This window comes from Clinocottus analis, unplaced genomic scaffold (genome assembly GCF_023055335.1).
Source record: "Clinocottus analis isolate CAN_PGR_092001 unplaced genomic scaffold, fCliAna1.0.p SCAF_10, whole genome shotgun sequence".
Taxonomy (NCBI): domain Eukaryota; kingdom Metazoa; phylum Chordata; class Actinopteri; order Perciformes; family Cottidae; genus Clinocottus; species Clinocottus analis.
The window spans coordinates 12,156,241-12,172,650 of NW_027175821.1; the positions used below are offsets into that span (position 1 = coordinate 12,156,241).

Sequence of the window (16,410 nt, forward strand, 5' to 3'; positions counted from 1 at the left end):
GCAGCCAATCACTCCTAAAAGTAAAATTCCTGTAGAAAACAGTACACTATGGTACTGCGTTTCAGAACCACTGCGGTCAAGTGAGCTCTCATTCGCCGAGTGAGCAGCACACAGGAAAATAAATGACCGTCTATTCCTGGTGTTACGGTATGGTGGTCTACGGTGCCTTGGGTAGCAAAAAAAGCATTCAAACGTAATTTCCCAATATCCCAATATTCAAACAGATCCTTAAATTTGTAAAGTAAAATTTCAACGCAGACTTGTTGGACATGTACATGGCGATGAGAAAAAGTCAGCTACAATGTAATGATATTCATACTTTAACAATATTCAAACTGTTATAAAAGCTATAAAAGCTGATCCTTAAACTTGTAGTAAAGCCTTGTAGTAAAGCAAGTAAAGCCTGAACAAGACTGCCTTGTAATTGTGACATTATGAATATCATTATGTCATTGAAGCTGATGTTAAAGTCATTTTTCTCCAGAGCTGTACAGTAAACTCCCATGGCCATGCACATGTGCATGGCAGAGGTCATCATGAACAAGGCCACATTGTGAGTTTACATTACAAATGTAAGGATCGTTTTTTATAGCAGTTTGAATATTGGAAATTGTGATATTATGAATATAATTATGTCATTAAAGCTGACTTTGAAGACACTTTTCTCCAGAACTGTAGAGTGAAATCCCATGGCCATGTACATGTGCAAGGCAGAGGTCAGCATGAACAAGGCTGCATTGTGAGTTTACTTTACAAATGTAAATATCTGTTTTATAGCAGTTTGAATATTGGAGATTGCGACATTATGAATATCATTATGTCATTGAAGCTGACTTTGAAGTCACTTTTCTCCAAAACTGTACAGTAAAATCTCAAGGCCATGTAAATGTGCATAGCAGGCCCAGAAAGTATTATACTCATGAATTTGTTTGCTGTTCATCTCGGAGTATTCTGAAATCAATGTCCATATATAATACTATATATTATATACAGCACAATATTGGATTCATGGACTGTATATTGTGAGTTTATGGTTGACTTCACAATAGACAAAACATTAAAAGGTAATTCTACTCTTTCCAGTCAAATATGTGTGGACTTGCTGTTTAGCTGTGATAATAATTGTTGAGTATCATACATTTTAAGAGCAAACGGGGCGCTAGTTTCAGTCGTGTGACAACTGAGGTACGGTAGGTAGTCTTTTATCGAAACCATAATCTCACAACCAGTGACTCACAGGTGTTTAGGTCATGTGACAAAACATACGATTCTCTCTCGTTTGCGACGAAGCACAAAGTCACAATAAAGTCCTCTCCACCTGGTTGAACAGTCTCACCCTTGGTTTCTTTCCAGTCTCCCTCAGCGGAGTTCAGGTTCACTTTGCGGGCCATGGCGGTAACTACTCCGGTGTGGAGAGACTGGACAAGTGCGACTGCGCTCGCTCCGAGGGCGGCACGGAGGGCTACCTTGCCCAGCCAACCTCTGCACCGCCGAGGTGAGGAGGAACCGTTACCCTGGCTGGACTTCCGAACTGCTGTTGTCGTTGTAGTCGAAAACTCCTTAGCTCGGGGGGCAGCTTTAATATGGCCGCGGACATGAGTTGTTGCTATATTCCCGCCCAGCTGGAGGGTTCCAGGAGTTAACATGTGTTTGAACCTGACACCGGCTCCCTGGAAGCCCGCACAGACTCGAGAAAGAGGGCCAGTGCGCAGTGGGGCTCTGATGTATGAAAAGAGAGCTGATGTTTGCAGTGCCATGGCTGAATGGCGCTGAGGGGGTAATGGGTCGTGTTACTGCTGAAGTGCAGCCTGTACGGGACCAGTGTCCGACACACGGTGGTTAGGTTTCGTTTTCGCTTCAAACACACGTTAGTGACGACGGTTAGTTTAGTTAAAAGTTCTCGTGTGCCATCTTTGTTTTGAAGGTTCACATGTGGAATGTACCATTTTACAAGGGGTGCCAGGTAGCTGTCACTAGTACCATGAGCTCGTGCTAATAAATAAATAAGCGTTTGTGCTGTGAGAAGACCGGTATGGAAAGTTCAGTTTTATTTATAGTGAAAGGCCATGCTCCAATGTGACCAGCGCTGGTCTATTTTTAAACCAGACACCGAGTATAAACCCCAACTCTGATAACATGGGAAAGCCGAAACAAAACGCCAGGAGCTGACGCCTACTTCATGACTGTCGGAAATATTGAAATTATATGATAAAGGCACACACGCCAAAAGAAGCTATAATATAGTTTGTTAAGAACCATTTTTTAAGTAAAACAACAACAAACAAACAAAACACTCTGGAGCACGTTTAGGGATGAGGGCATTAACTTTTATTCCTGGAAGGTTAGATTATTAATTACAGTTTGAATTGTTTCTCCCTAACGAAACCAATCATGAGCCAATCACTTTTTGACAACATCAAGATATGCTTTACTTTGCATCTGGTACATAAACTGGTACTACAATTGTTGATCCATGACCCAGACATAAACACCTCTCATTGCAGATTTTGCAACCCAAAATGTCCTCACTTATCAATTAGTATGTATTCTTGCAGTTCTCTAAAAGGAGAGGAGAAAGATAAGAAACAGTGTGTGAGGGAGAAGGGGGACATCACTTACACTCCATCTGTCACTCAAAAGCCCTTTTCACATTTCCGCTTGGCGGAAACAGACAAAAAAACGGAACAAGCCTTTCTTGTCAGAAGTGACACAAGCAGCGCAGACACAGCTAACACAGACCACAACCTGCCCAGCCCGAGAGAGGATACACTGCTGCACAGTTTTATAGAAAACCTGGGAAACTTCTTCCGAATCTGACAGAGGCACAAGGGTCCCCCCAGTTTCCATCTCTCAAAAGCTGACGGTATTATCTTTCAAAGTTTGTGTGTGTTTAATGTGAGAGGAAGGGAGTAAGAGTAAGGCCAGGCAGAGAGCGTTGAGGCAACATGTGTATATGTGAGGCTTCTACATTTTAAGATTTAGAGTTATTTACTGAAGCACTAAACAAAATTTTATGTAATTGGTCAAAGATCAGAACTAAGATTCAGCAACATGCAGATAAATAAAGTTTAGACCTCCAGCAGAGGTAAGGAGATGTGCAACATTTATTGTTATACCATTGTCTGTAATACAAGTCTATTAAACTACAAATACGTAGGGTAAAGACACACATTTATAGCCTTGATTTTAAAACATGTACATGGGCTCACATTTTTATACAGATGCTGTGAGTCTCTGTATTGGCACTGAATGAGCATCTCCTCTAGGGTGGTCAGAAAGCGGAAGTGTGTGTCTCTGGCGATATATATTTCAAGTTAGAAACAGGAAGTGCTCGTCAAACTGGACATATTACCAGAATCAACTCCCCTATCCTGTGTTTGTGTGTGTGTGTGTGTGTGTGTGTACGCATGTGTGTGCGCGCGCGCGTGTGTGTGTGTGTGTGTGTGTGTGTGTGTGTGTGTGTGTGTGTTTGTCAGTGTCACACAGTATCATGTGATATTGGACCATGAGTTAAAGGGTTTCTTTTCTCACAGTTGATTGGCTAAAGTATGATTAACAGGTCATCTTTCCTGTCTTTTTGTATCTGGAATGTTCTCTAAAACTCGAAGCAGAATTTTTATTTTCAAACCTTTAAAAAATATTTTACACATTTTGAGAGTTGCAGCGATTCAGCTTTGCTTGTTAGGCATTTATGCACTGATGTAAAAAAACTAAAATAGTTTTTCATATTTTAGGCATTAAATGTTGGACTGAGATTTCATGGTCCATAGACATTATTGCAGGCTATTTAAGTGTCTATATATAGGCTCCTGAAATAATTGTTAAAACACACAATGTTACTAATCTTATTTATTTGTCTCTCTCTCATGTTTGTCTTTTCTACTTTCTTCTCCTACCTGTCAGACCTTCTTCTCCCAGTATGGCAGCGTGGGACCTTTCAGTTACAGTGGAAGACCTGGGGTCTGACGCGCCACCTGTCACCCTCAGCGTGGCCTCTGAACTTCACGTCGGAGGGGTCATCCTAAAATTGGTGGAAAAGACACGTGGGTCACTGTCTGTCTCTGTTTGTCTCCATTTCTCCTAGTTTCAGTACACAGACTAAACATAGTTACACAATTTAATTATTAATTATTATTAAGTTATAATTAGCATTGTATACTGTAGGTAACACTTTAACATGAGTTTATGATACATTATGTCAGCATTAAGTAACATGAACACACCTCTCTGCCCAAAATGTCCCTTTGATTATTTTTCTTTTATAGTCCATACAGTATATACATTTCTATACTGAGCAATAACCATCTTTATTATATGTCTTAACATAGCAAAGATCCTGTCCTGTACTATCTTTTTGCAGACACTCCATTATTAACTATATTATTCTGAAATGTAAAAAAACAAGTAAATGTGCGTAATAATGTTTTTCAGAAGAAAATATTGGCAAATGTGTCAAAAAGACAATACAGGTTTGTTAACAAAACCATAACTATATATACTTTATTTGAATTAGATTTGTTTTAATTCCCAGTATTTTTGCTATTCCAACTGGTTCAATATATAGTGACTAATCAGTTATTGAATGAGTTCTGTTGTAATACATAAAACTTCAGTCCAAATAAAACTTAAGTCCAACGAGTTTAAAAAAAAAAAAAAAAATCTGACCCTGACGTGATTTGAACACGCAACCTTCTGATCTGGAGTCAGACGCGCTACCGTTGCGCCACAGAGTCTAATGTCTTAACAATACAATAGTGTTCTTACCACATTTTACACTCATGGAAAATATTGTATTTGTCGATGCATTAATAAAGTATCGGGTTTTACTCACAAATATAATGCACCGACATAACAAGCGTGCATGTTTGCCATCAACTCAAGTATCCTTCACTTCACCACAGCGTCATATCTGTTCGTGCATCGTGTGTTCGTGTCTATATAATGTGTTTAGTTGTTGCAGAGCCACCAAGTCTCACGGTTTCACCGTGTGACACACGCTTTTTCATGTTTTCACACGCTCACACGCCACACAACCAATATCTCACGGCAAAAAAAAAAGTCTGAGGCGCTTTGGTTCCTTTTTAAACTCCCCGACGATAGATGGCGCTCAGGAGAGCATCTGTAAACCTATTCGCTGCATAGACATCCTATTTACCCCAAACAGACTAAGGAGAAACTCGGGAGGAGCAGACCGGGGCTGTCAAGTGTCACGCATTGAGCGTGCCTGTCACTCATGTCGGTCTTAAGTCACGCCCTCCAGCCACGCAGCCGCTCGGCGGCGCGTATTTAGCGTTTACGTTTTGGGATGATGTCTGCAACCGCGGAAGATTTAGATTGCTACGATTCTTAGTTTCAGGAGATTGTACGCTGATTAAAATGTATTAATTTATATTCCATAAACCACTCTAGTATTGTCCCTCACAGGCGGTGGGAGAAGGTCAATTGCTTTATATTAACATTTATTCTGAATTCATCATAAACTCGAGTGGCTTCTGAATGACTGATAGACATCTACAGATCGTAACACTTACAACTTAAGTATGTTCTGTATCACAGTTTACAGCAATATCTGTTTTTTGTCGGTCCTCTACAGAAATAAAACGTGATTGGTCGGACCATGCGCTGTGGTGGGAGCAGAAACAACTGTGGCTGCTGCGAACAGCCTGGTCTCTGGATAAATATGGCATTCATGCAGACGCCCGGCTGCTCTTTATGCCCCAACACAAGCCCCTGAAGCTAGGTCTGCCTAACGGCATGACCCTGAGGCTCCGAACCTGCTTCTCCAGCCCTGTCTTCCAGACCGTGATGGGTGTCTGTAGAATGCTCAGTGAGTCTCAGCTTAATATTTCTGTACTATCTGTCTTTCTGCTTTCATTTAATTAATATGTTGTTGTTTGTTTATTTATATGTTGGTACTTAATAATTAGGGCCTGAGCACTGACAACATCGGGCAAGCCGCCCTGAAGACTTCATTGGCTTTTTGGGGGCTTTATCAAATCCCCGAACTCCTCCAACATGACATGCATAAATCTCTATTATGTTGGAGATACATTAATTAAACAGTGCTCAAGGATACGAAACATTGACCCTTATGTGAGATGAACACGCCGCCTTCTGATCTGGAGTCAGACAGGTTACCATTTTGATAAACTCTCCAGAATTTGAAGAAAGACCTGATCCTGTTGGACGATCATTAATTAAATATAGCTCGAGGATTGAACACATAACCATCTGATCTGTTAAAAAAAAGGGAAAACTCAGTGGATCACTGATGAACATAAAAAAACTATGTAAGGCAGTTCATCTTTCGTCATGAATATAAAATGTTTTAAAGGCAATTCAATGTCCGTCTTCAAGATGATAAACTTTCCAGAATTTTACAAAATATTCAATTCTGTCGGATGATCTTTAATTGAACAGAGCTCAAGGATCCAAAACATTGACCCTGATGTGACTTAAGCCCTTCTGATTTGGAGCCTGATACTCTTCCATTGCGCATCAAGAGTCCATGCTTTCCTGCTTTTAAAGAAAATAAACACTTCCAGGGGACAGATGACTGACAAAATATTTGAAGGCTGTTCAAATTTCTTAATAGAGATCAATGTGTATTAGTGAGACGATGAACAGTCGCCTTGAAATACGAACCCTTCTGCTCTGGAGGCAATACCATTGAGTCACAGTCCCAAAAAGTGAAGTTACTGATGAACAGCTCCTCAATCGAAACACTGACCCTGACGTGATTTAAACACGCACCCTTCTGATCTGGAGTCAGACGCGCTACCGTTGCGCCACAGAGTCTATGAAAGCCATCTTCCCAAAAAGTGAAAAAGCAGGAAAGTCACTGATGAACGTGAAAACAGCTCGTCAGTCCGAAACGATGACCCTGACGTGATTTGAACACGCACCCTTCTGATCTGGAGTCAGACGCGCTACCGTTGCGCCACAGAGTCTATGAAGGCCATCTTCCCAAAAAGTGAAAACGCAGGAAAGTCACTGATGAACGTGAAAACAGCTCGTCAGTCCGAAACGGTGACCCTGACGTGATTTGAACACGCACCCTTCTGATCTGGAGTCAGACGCGCTACCGTTGCGCCACAGAGTCTATGAAGGCCATCTTCCCAAAAAGTGAAAACGCAGGAAAGTCACTGATGAACGTGAAAACAGCTCGTCAGTCCGAAACGGTGACCCTGACGTGATTTGAACACGCACCCTTCTGATCTGGAGTCAGACGCGCTACCGTTGCGCCACAGAGTCTATCAAGGCCATCTTCACAAAAAGTGAAAACGCAGGAAAGTCACTGATGAACGTGAAAACAGCTCGTCAGTCCGAAACGGTGACCCTGACGTGATTTGAACACGCACCCTTCTGATCTGGAGTCAGACGCGCTACCGTTGCGCCACAGAGTCTATGAAGGCCATCTTCCCAAAAACTGAAAACGCAGGAAAGTCACTGATGTACGTGAAAACAGCTCAGCAATCCGAAACAGTGAACCTGACGTGATTTGAACACGCACCCTTCTGATCTGGAGTCAGACACGCTACCGTTGCGCCACAGAGTCTATCAAGGCCATATTCCCAAAAAGTGAAAACGCAGGAAAGTCACTGATGAACGTGAAAACAGCTCGTCAGTCCAAAACGGTGACCCTGACGTGATTTGAACACGCACCCTTCTGATCTGGAGTCAGACGCGCTACCGTTGCGCCACAGAGTCTATGAAGGCCATCTTCCCAAAAAGTGAAAACGCAGGAAAGTCACTGATGAACGTGAAAACAGCTCGTCAGTCCGAAACGGTGACCCTGACGTGATTTGAACACGCACCCTTCTGATCTGGAGTCAGACGCGCTACCGTTGCGCCACAGAGTCTATGAAGGCCATCTTCCCAAAAACTGAAAACGCAGGAAAGTCACTGATGAACGTGAAAACAGCTCGTCAGTCCGAAACGGTGACCCTGACGTGATTTGAACACGCACCCTTCTGATCTGGAGTCAGACGCGCTACCGTTGCGCCACAGAGTCTATCAAGGCCATCTTCACAAAAAGTGAAAACGCAGGAAAGTCACTGATGAACGTGAAAACAGCTCGTCAGTCCGAAACGGTGACCCTGACGTGATTTGAACACGCACCCTTCTGATCTGGAGTCAGACGCGCTACCGTTGCGCCACAGAGTCTATGAAGGCCATCTTCCCAAAAACTGAAAACGCAGGAAAGTCACTGATGTACATGAAAACAGCTCAGCAATCCGAAACAGTGACCCTGACGTGATTTGAACACGCACCCTTCTGATCTGGAGTCAGACACGCTACCGTTGCGCCACAGAGTCTATCAAGGCCATATTCCCAAAAAGTGAAAACGCAGGAAAGTCACTGATGAACGTGAAAACAGCTCGTCAGTCCGAAACGGTGACCCTGACGTGATTTGAACACGCACCCTTCTGATCTGGAGTCAGACGCACTACCGTTGCGCCACAGAGTCTATGAAGGCTATCTTCCCAAAAAGTGAAACCGCAGGAATGTCACTGATGAACGTGAAAACAGCTCGTCAGTCCAAAACGGTGACCCTGACGTGATTTGAACACGCACCCTTCTGATCTGGAGTCAGACGCGCTACCATTGCGCCACAGAGTCTATGACACCAGCTTCCCAAAAAGTGAAAATGCAGGAAAGTCACTGATGAACGTGAAAACAGCTCATCAATGTGAAACGGTGACCCTGACGTGATTTGAACACGCACCCTTCTGATCTGGAGTCAGACGCGCTACCGTTGCGCCACAGAGTCTATGAAGGCCATCTTCCCAAAAACTGAAAACGCAGGAAAGTCACTGATGAACGTGAAAACAGCTCGTCAGTCCGAAACGATGACCCTGACGTGATTTGAACACGCACCCTTCTGATCTGGAGTCAGACGCGCTACCGTTGCGCCACAGAGTCTATGAAGGCCATCTTCCCAAAAAGTGAAAACGCAGGAAAGTCACTGATGAACGTGAAAACAGCTCGTCAGTCCGAAACGGTGACCCTGACGTGATTTGAACACGCACCCTTCTGATCTGGAGTCAGACGCGCTACCGTTGCGCCACAGAGTCTATGAAGGCCATCTTCCCAAAAACTGAAAACGCAGGAAAGTCACTGATGAACGTGAAAACAGCTCGTCAGTCCGAAACGATGACCCTGACGTGATTTGAACACGCACCCTTCTGATCTGGAGTCAGACGCGCTACCGTTGCGCCACAGAGTCTATGAAGGCCATCTTCCCAAAAAGTGAAAACGCAGGAAAGTCACTGATGAACGTGAAAACAGCTCGTCAGTCCGAAACGGTGACCCTGACGTGATTTGAACACGCACCCTTCTGATCTGGAGTCAGACGCGCTACCGTTGCGCCACAGAGTCTATGAAGGCCATCTTCCCAAAAAGTGAAAACGCAGGAAAGTCACTGATGAACGTGAAAACAGCTCGTCAGTCCGAAACGGTGACCCTGACGTGATTTGAACACGCACCCTTCTGATCTGGAGTCAGACGCGCTACCGTTGCGCCACAGAGTCTATGAAGGCTATCTTCCCAAAAAGTGAAAACGCAGGAAAGTCACTGATGAACGTGAAAACAGTTTGAGCACAATTCACTCACCAGATTAAATATTTGATGTAATATCCCAATCTGTTGGGCAACTGTTACTTAAACAGAGCTCAAGTATCTGAAACAATGACGATATTTAGAATAGCTGTACAGTTATTCAAATGTCTTATTACACTATGGTTATACCTTTAGTATGTAAAGGTTAATGACCTCATGTTGGTCCTCATATCTCCTCTACCAACTTCGACCTTAGCAAAGGTGCACTGTTCCAGAGTACTCGTCCATAATATATACTTACAGGGTTTGAAATTAAATGTTCTATTCTTGCACCGCAGACTCTCATGCAAAGTTCTTCATGAAAATGTTGAAAATGTTGATCAATCAGTTCATACATTGTTTTCGTTCCACACATTGAACAAAAACACTTGCGAAATGTGTGCTGTCCAATGTGTCAGCATGTACTGTTAGTCATCAGACTCTCCTATACATATTTATCTTTGTCACTATTATAGCTCAGACATAGTTAATCTGAGCTTTTTACATTTTCTCTATGTTGCCTACACAGATATCCGACACCCTGAGGAGCTTTCGCTCCTTCGGCCTATAGAGGAGAAAAAGAAGAAGAAAGATAAAGACTTGGCTCAGGAGATCTACGACCTGACCGAGGTGCCCCTTTCCTCAGGTACAATCATTAAATTGTATTCACACTGCTTACTTGACATGTATTTTTTATAACAGGTATCTAAAGAGTTGCTGCAGAAATGCAGAAAAAATAAAAGTCCTTCAATACACTGCCAAGATGTAAGATTATATTGTTTTATTTATAAAATCCTTTTTTTTTTTTACAATATTGTCTCCAAGCTTTCCATTAATGGAAACTTCCCTTTACTACAGCACCACCAATACAAAGTTGTTCAGCAGTTTTTTTATAGTTACAGCAAATCAGACGGACTACATTTGGAAACAATACCCATCATTTCTGGAGTTATTATTTGCCTCTGGTGATTTGGGTAATTGGAATGATTATTCACTCAGAGAGTTTACCAGTAAATAATTCAAAGGTAGACCTGAAGCTTGGTAGAGAAAATTAATCAACTTAAAAATACACCCCAAAGCAATTTTCATCAGATTGTTTTCTTCACAGGTATTGTGCATTTTAAGCAGAAAGTGAGCCAAATTATGAGGTCAGACTTTTTTGCTCACATCTACAAAATCACCTCCTTGAAAAAATCTGAACCAGCTCCATTTTCGTTGCAGCATCCCGGCCCTGTCTGTATAATGGCATGCCTGCTCACTTTGCCGATTCACCTGAGATGGAGACCATCTACAAAATGCTGTCAGTCACCCAGCCTCCTTCCGCTCCTGAGGTCATAGCCAAGCAGTACCGCCCCGCCAGTGTGGTGGACAAGGCCCACATCAACGGCAGGTATGTCTTCACGCATATCAATATGGTAAACTTCTTCTTCCTGACCAACAACAGTCTGTGGATATTCATATCATAAAATCCTCTTGTATTTGTTCTTTATAAGTAAAAATCCAAGTTAAGTTATCCTTTTTTTTCAGAATTCAAGCTATAGATTCAGCTCACACAGGTACACATTTTTTGGCTAATTAAGACGTCAGGAAGTCAGGAAGAATGAGAGCTTGCAGACTAACCATGAGGCAAATTACGTCAGTGTTTAGAACTGTTGAGTCGTTATCGGTGAAAACGGTATTGTTTGTTGACAAATGTTCACCTTTTGTCAGCACTTACCAGTCTTGAAAATTAAAAAAATATATTGTATATGTGTGTGTGTGTGTGTGTGTGTGTGTGTGTGTGTGTGTGTGTGTGTGTGTGTGTGTGTGTGTGTGTGTGTGTGTGTGTGTGTGCGTGTGTGTGTGTGTGTTGCAGAAAAACTCAGAAACATATTTATTCTCTTTTTCTTCTCAGGTGGTTGGACTCATCCCGTTGTCTCATGCAGCAGGGAATCCATGAAAATGACAGAGTCTGGCTTCGCTTTAAATACTTTGCCTTCTATGATATAGATCCAAAGGTTTGTTTGAGTGTGTTCATGTTATTTTTACAGATACAGTATGTGTGTTTGGTATTTCATTCCTCTCTCTTCCTCCCTTTCTCTGGCCATGCAGTATGATGTTGTGCGTCTGACCCTGCTGTATGAGCAGGCACGCTGGGCCATCCTGCTCGAGGACATTGACTGCACCGAGGAGGAGATGATGCTGTTTGGAGCTCTGCAGGTAGAACATACCGCTGCTGACATGGAAACATGTCTGTCAACGGGGATGCAGACATTAAAAACAGCATGTTCAAGAGAATACAGTATCGGAAGTGAGCATTTCCTGAAACTCTTCACATATTACAGAAATTGTAATATTACCATGTTTATGTGAATATTGTCAAATACATGATTAATCATTTTTAAATGTAGGTTGACAGGTCCAATACAAAAAAGCTAATAAAAAAGGTTGTTGACTAACCAAATGTCCAAAAGCATCCAAACTTGAGCAGTTTGTCTTGTATTTGTATGTTTTTAATAAATGCCATCTGATCTAAACTACGTTATTTGATAAAATAATACAGCAACATTTAGAGGTCTCAAATGAGACTTGTATGACATTTATATACACATATTAGCAGATCACATTAAATTTGTTTCCCACTCAGTTGCTTTGAAAAAAGACTTAAAGCTACAAACATCCTTTTTAAAATTGATAGTTATGAAAGTATCCAGATGATCACACAAATATCTTTTTGTTTTCTACTTACATCCAGTACATATTCTTCTTTCTTTCACTCAAACTCCTGTAGTACCACATCAGTAAGGTCTCTCAGTCGGAGCCCCAGATGCTGAGCTCCAGTGCAGCCATGGACGACCTGGAGTCTGCCCTGCAGTCCCTGGAGGTCAAGATGGAGGGAGAGAGCAGCTCCGCGTCCGAGATGCTGGTCAGACATGTTTGACATGTGTCAAAATATACAGAAAGAACTCCAAATAATCAACACAAAAAAAACTTTAAGAAAAGATCAAAAGAAGAGTATTATTTCGTCCACTAAAACTCATATTTGTCTTTTATCCAGGAAACCATGACTGCACCAGACCTCAACGACTACCTAAAGATATTCAGGTGACATTCATTCAGATGTTGTCCTCTTCTATCTTTGATGTGATGAGTTAAAATAGTGCAAACTTTTTTGTAGATAACATAAGCAATGTGATCGCATGTTTCAGGCCAAAGAGGCTGACTCTGAAGGGATATAAGCAGTACTGGTTCAAGTTCCAAGATACCTCCATCTCTTATTTCAAGAGCAAAGAGGAGAGCATCGGAGAGCCCATTCAACAGATTAACCTCAAAGGTACTGAATATTTTTACGCTTTTCCTTATTAAGCTAATTTTCTCCTATGTCACCAACATATCATCAGGTATCAACAGGATTTAGTGGCCAATAAAGTACCAATCATACAACAGCAACCCTTTAACTTTGTATATTCTCCACTTAGAAATGGCCACTGTAGTCTGATGTCGTGCTTACAAGAAGAAATACACACACGCAAACACAGTGCTTTCCTCATAGGGTAAAAAGAGTGCTGTTCTCAAGTCTGTTTTCCTCCTCAGTCTGTGAGAAGCTAATGAAGTCATCGGTAATCCTAGATCAGTACTATAAACCAATTAAGGACCAGATTCTGGTCTCGCTTCGTTTCTATGTCCAACCCATGAATGTCATATTTCAATATTGAGAGTTTGTTCGATATTCATCCTGCACACAGGATGTGAGGTGGCTCCGGACGTCAACGTGACGGCACAGAAGTTCTTAATCAGACTCCTGATACCAGCGCCTGAGGGCATGAATGAGGTCTATCTGCGCTGTGAAAACGTGAGAGCATGTGTGTGGATATGGGACATCCTGTCATTTGTACCACCTCACTTTGAACACCTCTGTCTTTATCTCACCTCTAACCACAACCTCTCTCTCTCTCTCTCTCTCTCTCTCTCTCTCTCTCTCTCTCTCTCTCTCTGCGCTGTATGTTTGTCTCTCACCCTCCAGGAGCAGCAGTATGCTCAGTGGATGGCCGCGTGTCGACTGGCCTCTAAAGGCAAGACTCTGGCCGACAGCAGTTTCCAGAATGAGATCCAAAGCATCCGCTCCTTCCTGGCTATGCAGAAGTCCAGCTCCGGTTCCCATGGCAATGCCCCCACCAAAGATGAAAGCATCAATACTCACAGTCTGGTTTCGCCACGCTACCAAAAGAAGTACAAAACCAAACAGGTACAGAAGAGGTGGAACACAGAGGTTGGCACAGGCAAATAAATGAATATAGTACATGTAAAAATACTACAGTATTTAATCTCTCATGTATTGATCCTATGTAAATAAACCTCAGCAGTGGCCCAAATCTCCAACTCGAAGGAATGTAATAATTGTTCTAGACTGCAGCACAATGACTTTGAACATTTGAGCTAATTAAACAGTTCTGCAGCTAAAACTCCTGCCCACTTTGTGCATGAGGCAGCAAAACTATTATTGCATCTAAACCTCTACCCTGTGCATGCTCCTTCAGCTGACCCCTCGTATCCTGGACGCCTACCAGAACGTGGCTCAGCTCTCACTGACAGATGCACTGATGCGCTTCCTGCAGATCTGGCAAGCCCTGCCTGACTTTGGGCTCTCATACGTGGTTGTCAGGTTAAGTTTGAAGTTCATTTTAAAGTTTTTGGAAATTATTGAATGCCAGTTAGCATTAATTTTTCAAATGCAAAGTGTGAAACTGGGTAAAGACATAACTGGATAAATACATATGGTAAGTATTACAAAGGTAAACATCTGGTCTAACTTAACAAAATGTAGGTATGTTAAAGTCCACAAGCAGAAATGAAGACTGTTTAAAAAAATGTTTTGATTTCCTATCAAAACATTGTAGCTGGTCTAGTCCCAGTCAGACATAACTTGCTGATTTAGTGCTGGTTTGGAAAACATTTTGAAATACCCTTGCTGTTTACTGTGAGAAACTGGCAGTTATAGTATTATAAATATGTTTGTAATCATTACACAATTTCATTTCAGTGTCACAAAGTGTTGGAGGATTAAAGCTTGTCTTTGGTCTAAGCAAGATCTTTAGCTGAAGATGTGTTTGCCCGACAGGTTTAAGGGTAGTCGAAAAGACGAGGTACTCGGCATTGCTCCCAACCGCCTGATCCGTATCGACCTGGCCGTGGGTGATGTGGTTAAGACCTGGCGCTACAACAACATGAAGCAGTGGAACGTCAACTGGGACATTCGACAGGTGACAACAATACTTCTGTCTGAGCGAGTGTCCCGCAAGGTCTAAAACATTTGTTTCAAGAAATATGTGGTTGTGACTATATGCATTTAAGAGAGCGTACAAATCTTATTTAGTTATTTTTTAGCTAATGTTTTCCAGGCGTTTCTTTTGCTTATTAGGATGTCTTATAAGATCTAATCAAAAAGCATTTGTGAGAACTTAACAGGGTCAAAACGGAGAATTTAGGTAAGGTAACACTTACCTAAACACGGCAATCAAAAAATCAAGCATGACCTCGAGCTATACAAAGTATTCCTCCAACCAGGCTGCCAATGTACAAGAGTGCTCCAGTCCTCACGGTGCAGAGCTGGTCTTTTAAAGAAACCCCGAATGTATTTTTATTTTGATACATAGTAATTTTACTTGTGCAATATTCTTTCACAGGCAAAATTCAACCTTTCTTCTCAAAGGAATCTCATATCTGCTCTCTTCTCACTTTGTTTCTGACTCCTACAGGTGGCCATAGAGTTTGAAGGCAACATCAACATTGCTTTTGCCTGCGTGACTGCCGACTGCAAAATCGTTCATGAGTTTATTGGAGGCTACATTTTCATGTCGACACGCAGTCGTGCAAAGAGCGACACGCTCAATGAGGAGCTTTTCCACAAGCTGACCGGCGGCCATGAAGCTCTCTGAGACTAAAACACACAATCACAAAAGAAAAAACCCAAATCAGATCTCCTGTTGTGTCTCAACAGTGGAAAACCATTGGGAATTGGATTTGACATTCCATTTAGGCTTCTACAAAAACACCACAACTGTACAACAAATGAACAAAATGAGATAATGTGTTTTATTGTGTAAATGTGTTACAATCCACCATCAGTCCATCCAAGTTTATATATAGTCTTTGTTCCACACACACTCTGTCATAAGCTATCAGTGGGTGGACAACATGTTCAGACGTTTAAACTCTGGTGGTCCTCATTTTGACTTCTGCTCGTCCAAACTGCTGGATCTCAGGTCCTGGATCAGCAGGCTTGAAACTCAAACTCATGAAAATGTAAAATCAACAGTTGCATCAGCCAGCAGCAACCTTTAGGTTTCGCCTCGCAGTATGCAGACTTCATGTCGCTCAGTATAGAAAGCTTTGCTTTGTCCAGAGCTGCAGATGTAATGCCAGCAGTCAAATTATGACAGCCAGAATCAATAGCAATATGTAGAAATGCTAGGTAGCAAACATTTATTCAAATAAATACAACAATTCACTTTTTATTCTCTGTTGTCCTCACTCCTTATGGTTGTGACATGGTGGTAATTCATGTTATTTCATACACAGGAAGCTTCGAACCATTTATCTCCCCTCACATGCTGTGTGTGTGTGTGTGTGTGTGTGTGTGTGTGTGTGTGTGTGTGTGTGTGTGTGTGTGTGTGTGTGTGTGTGTCCATATCTTACAGAAACGGTTACAGCAAACCGTTAACTAAAACCACAGTGTCTGTATCCTCTGCTTTCCTATAATTGCTCAAGTGACTATCCACACATACAGTATGTCTTCAAAAGACATTTAAAGGCCCATCTGGTTGTTGCTAC

The 16,410-nt window shown here is 42.0% G+C and overlaps 2 protein-coding genes and 20 non-coding genes across 26 annotated transcripts in view; 1 reads left to right on the forward strand and 21 right to left on the reverse strand.

Moving 5' to 3' along the window:
• Window positions 1-1,871, reverse strand: part of macrod1 (mono-ADP ribosylhydrolase 1) — a 96,401-nt gene extending 94,530 nt beyond the window's left edge. For all 4 annotated transcript variants that reach the window (XR_011078174.1, XM_068588766.1, XM_068588748.1 and 1 more), the window contains exon 1: window positions 1,337-1,871. Coding sequence is in view for 3 of the 4 variants with exons in the window: in XM_068588766.1 (XP_068444867.1) it covers window positions 1,337-1,757 (421 nt within the window). In the remaining variant the exon portion in view is untranslated. The remainder of the gene's footprint in view (window positions 1-1,336) is intronic.
• fermt3b (FERM domain containing kindlin 3b) lies at window positions 1,351-16,384 on the forward strand. Of its 2 annotated transcripts, none has more exons than XM_068588727.1 (15): window positions 1,351-1,495; window positions 3,904-4,043; window positions 5,594-5,827; window positions 10,130-10,246; window positions 10,822-10,990; window positions 11,495-11,597; window positions 11,692-11,799; window positions 12,371-12,505; window positions 12,638-12,684; window positions 12,789-12,913; window positions 13,326-13,432; window positions 13,604-13,825; window positions 14,118-14,242; window positions 14,699-14,840; window positions 15,336-16,384. In XM_068588727.1, the coding sequence occupies exons 2-15, from the start codon at window positions 3,920-3,922 to the stop codon at window positions 15,513-15,515; spliced, it is 1,938 nt and encodes a 645-aa protein (XP_068444828.1). In that variant the 5' UTR covers window positions 1,351-1,495; window positions 3,904-3,919; the 3' UTR covers window positions 15,516-16,384. The 2 variants fall into 2 exon arrangements, with proteins under 2 accessions (XP_068444828.1, XP_068444837.1); XM_068588736.1 differs by lacking the exon at window positions 1,351-1,495 and adding an exon at window positions 2,762-2,863.
• trnaw-cca (transfer RNA tryptophan (anticodon CCA)) lies at window positions 4,662-4,733 on the reverse strand. Its single transcript has one exon. It is a non-coding gene; the product is annotated as a tRNA-Trp (tRNA).
• On the reverse strand, window positions 6,727-6,798 carry trnaw-cca (transfer RNA tryptophan (anticodon CCA)). Its single transcript has one exon. It is a non-coding gene; the product is annotated as a tRNA-Trp (tRNA).
• Window positions 6,879-6,950, reverse strand: trnaw-cca (transfer RNA tryptophan (anticodon CCA)). The gene has a single exon. It is a non-coding gene; the product is annotated as a tRNA-Trp (tRNA).
• Window positions 7,031-7,102, reverse strand: trnaw-cca (transfer RNA tryptophan (anticodon CCA)). Its single transcript has one exon. It is a non-coding gene; the product is annotated as a tRNA-Trp (tRNA).
• Window positions 7,183-7,254, reverse strand: trnaw-cca (transfer RNA tryptophan (anticodon CCA)). The gene has a single exon. It is a non-coding gene; the product is annotated as a tRNA-Trp (tRNA).
• trnaw-cca (transfer RNA tryptophan (anticodon CCA)) lies at window positions 7,335-7,406 on the reverse strand. The gene has a single exon. It is a non-coding gene; the product is annotated as a tRNA-Trp (tRNA).
• On the reverse strand, window positions 7,487-7,558 carry trnaw-cca (transfer RNA tryptophan (anticodon CCA)). Its single transcript has one exon. It is a non-coding gene; the product is annotated as a tRNA-Trp (tRNA).
• trnaw-cca (transfer RNA tryptophan (anticodon CCA)) lies at window positions 7,639-7,710 on the reverse strand. The gene has a single exon. It is a non-coding gene; the product is annotated as a tRNA-Trp (tRNA).
• trnaw-cca (transfer RNA tryptophan (anticodon CCA)) lies at window positions 7,791-7,862 on the reverse strand. The gene has a single exon. It is a non-coding gene; the product is annotated as a tRNA-Trp (tRNA).
• trnaw-cca (transfer RNA tryptophan (anticodon CCA)) lies at window positions 7,943-8,014 on the reverse strand. The gene has a single exon. It is a non-coding gene; the product is annotated as a tRNA-Trp (tRNA).
• trnaw-cca (transfer RNA tryptophan (anticodon CCA)) lies at window positions 8,095-8,166 on the reverse strand. Its single transcript has one exon. It is a non-coding gene; the product is annotated as a tRNA-Trp (tRNA).
• trnaw-cca (transfer RNA tryptophan (anticodon CCA)) lies at window positions 8,247-8,318 on the reverse strand. The gene has a single exon. It is a non-coding gene; the product is annotated as a tRNA-Trp (tRNA).
• Window positions 8,399-8,470, reverse strand: trnaw-cca (transfer RNA tryptophan (anticodon CCA)). The gene has a single exon. It is a non-coding gene; the product is annotated as a tRNA-Trp (tRNA).
• trnaw-cca (transfer RNA tryptophan (anticodon CCA)) lies at window positions 8,551-8,622 on the reverse strand. Its single transcript has one exon. It is a non-coding gene; the product is annotated as a tRNA-Trp (tRNA).
• Window positions 8,702-8,773, reverse strand: trnaw-cca (transfer RNA tryptophan (anticodon CCA)). Its single transcript has one exon. It is a non-coding gene; the product is annotated as a tRNA-Trp (tRNA).
• Window positions 8,854-8,925, reverse strand: trnaw-cca (transfer RNA tryptophan (anticodon CCA)). The gene has a single exon. It is a non-coding gene; the product is annotated as a tRNA-Trp (tRNA).
• On the reverse strand, window positions 9,006-9,077 carry trnaw-cca (transfer RNA tryptophan (anticodon CCA)). Its single transcript has one exon. It is a non-coding gene; the product is annotated as a tRNA-Trp (tRNA).
• On the reverse strand, window positions 9,158-9,229 carry trnaw-cca (transfer RNA tryptophan (anticodon CCA)). The gene has a single exon. It is a non-coding gene; the product is annotated as a tRNA-Trp (tRNA).
• On the reverse strand, window positions 9,310-9,381 carry trnaw-cca (transfer RNA tryptophan (anticodon CCA)). Its single transcript has one exon. It is a non-coding gene; the product is annotated as a tRNA-Trp (tRNA).
• trnaw-cca (transfer RNA tryptophan (anticodon CCA)) lies at window positions 9,462-9,533 on the reverse strand. The gene has a single exon. It is a non-coding gene; the product is annotated as a tRNA-Trp (tRNA).
• Window positions 16,385-16,410: the final 26 nt, after the last annotated feature.

Bases quoted from the DNA above. Each gene is read 5' to 3' on its own strand.
- fermt3b (XM_068588727.1), top strand. From the start codon at position 3,920: ATGGCAGCGTGGGACCTTTCAGTTACAGTGGAAGACCTGGGGTCTGAC. The intron at 5,828-10,129 runs GTGAGTCTCAGC...TTGCCTACACAG, and splicing joins GGGTGTCTGTAGAATGCTCA to ATATCCGACACCCTGAGGAG. The intron at 13,433-13,603 runs GTGAGAGCATGT...CTCACCCTCCAG, and splicing joins TCTATCTGCGCTGTGAAAAC to GAGCAGCAGTATGCTCAGTG.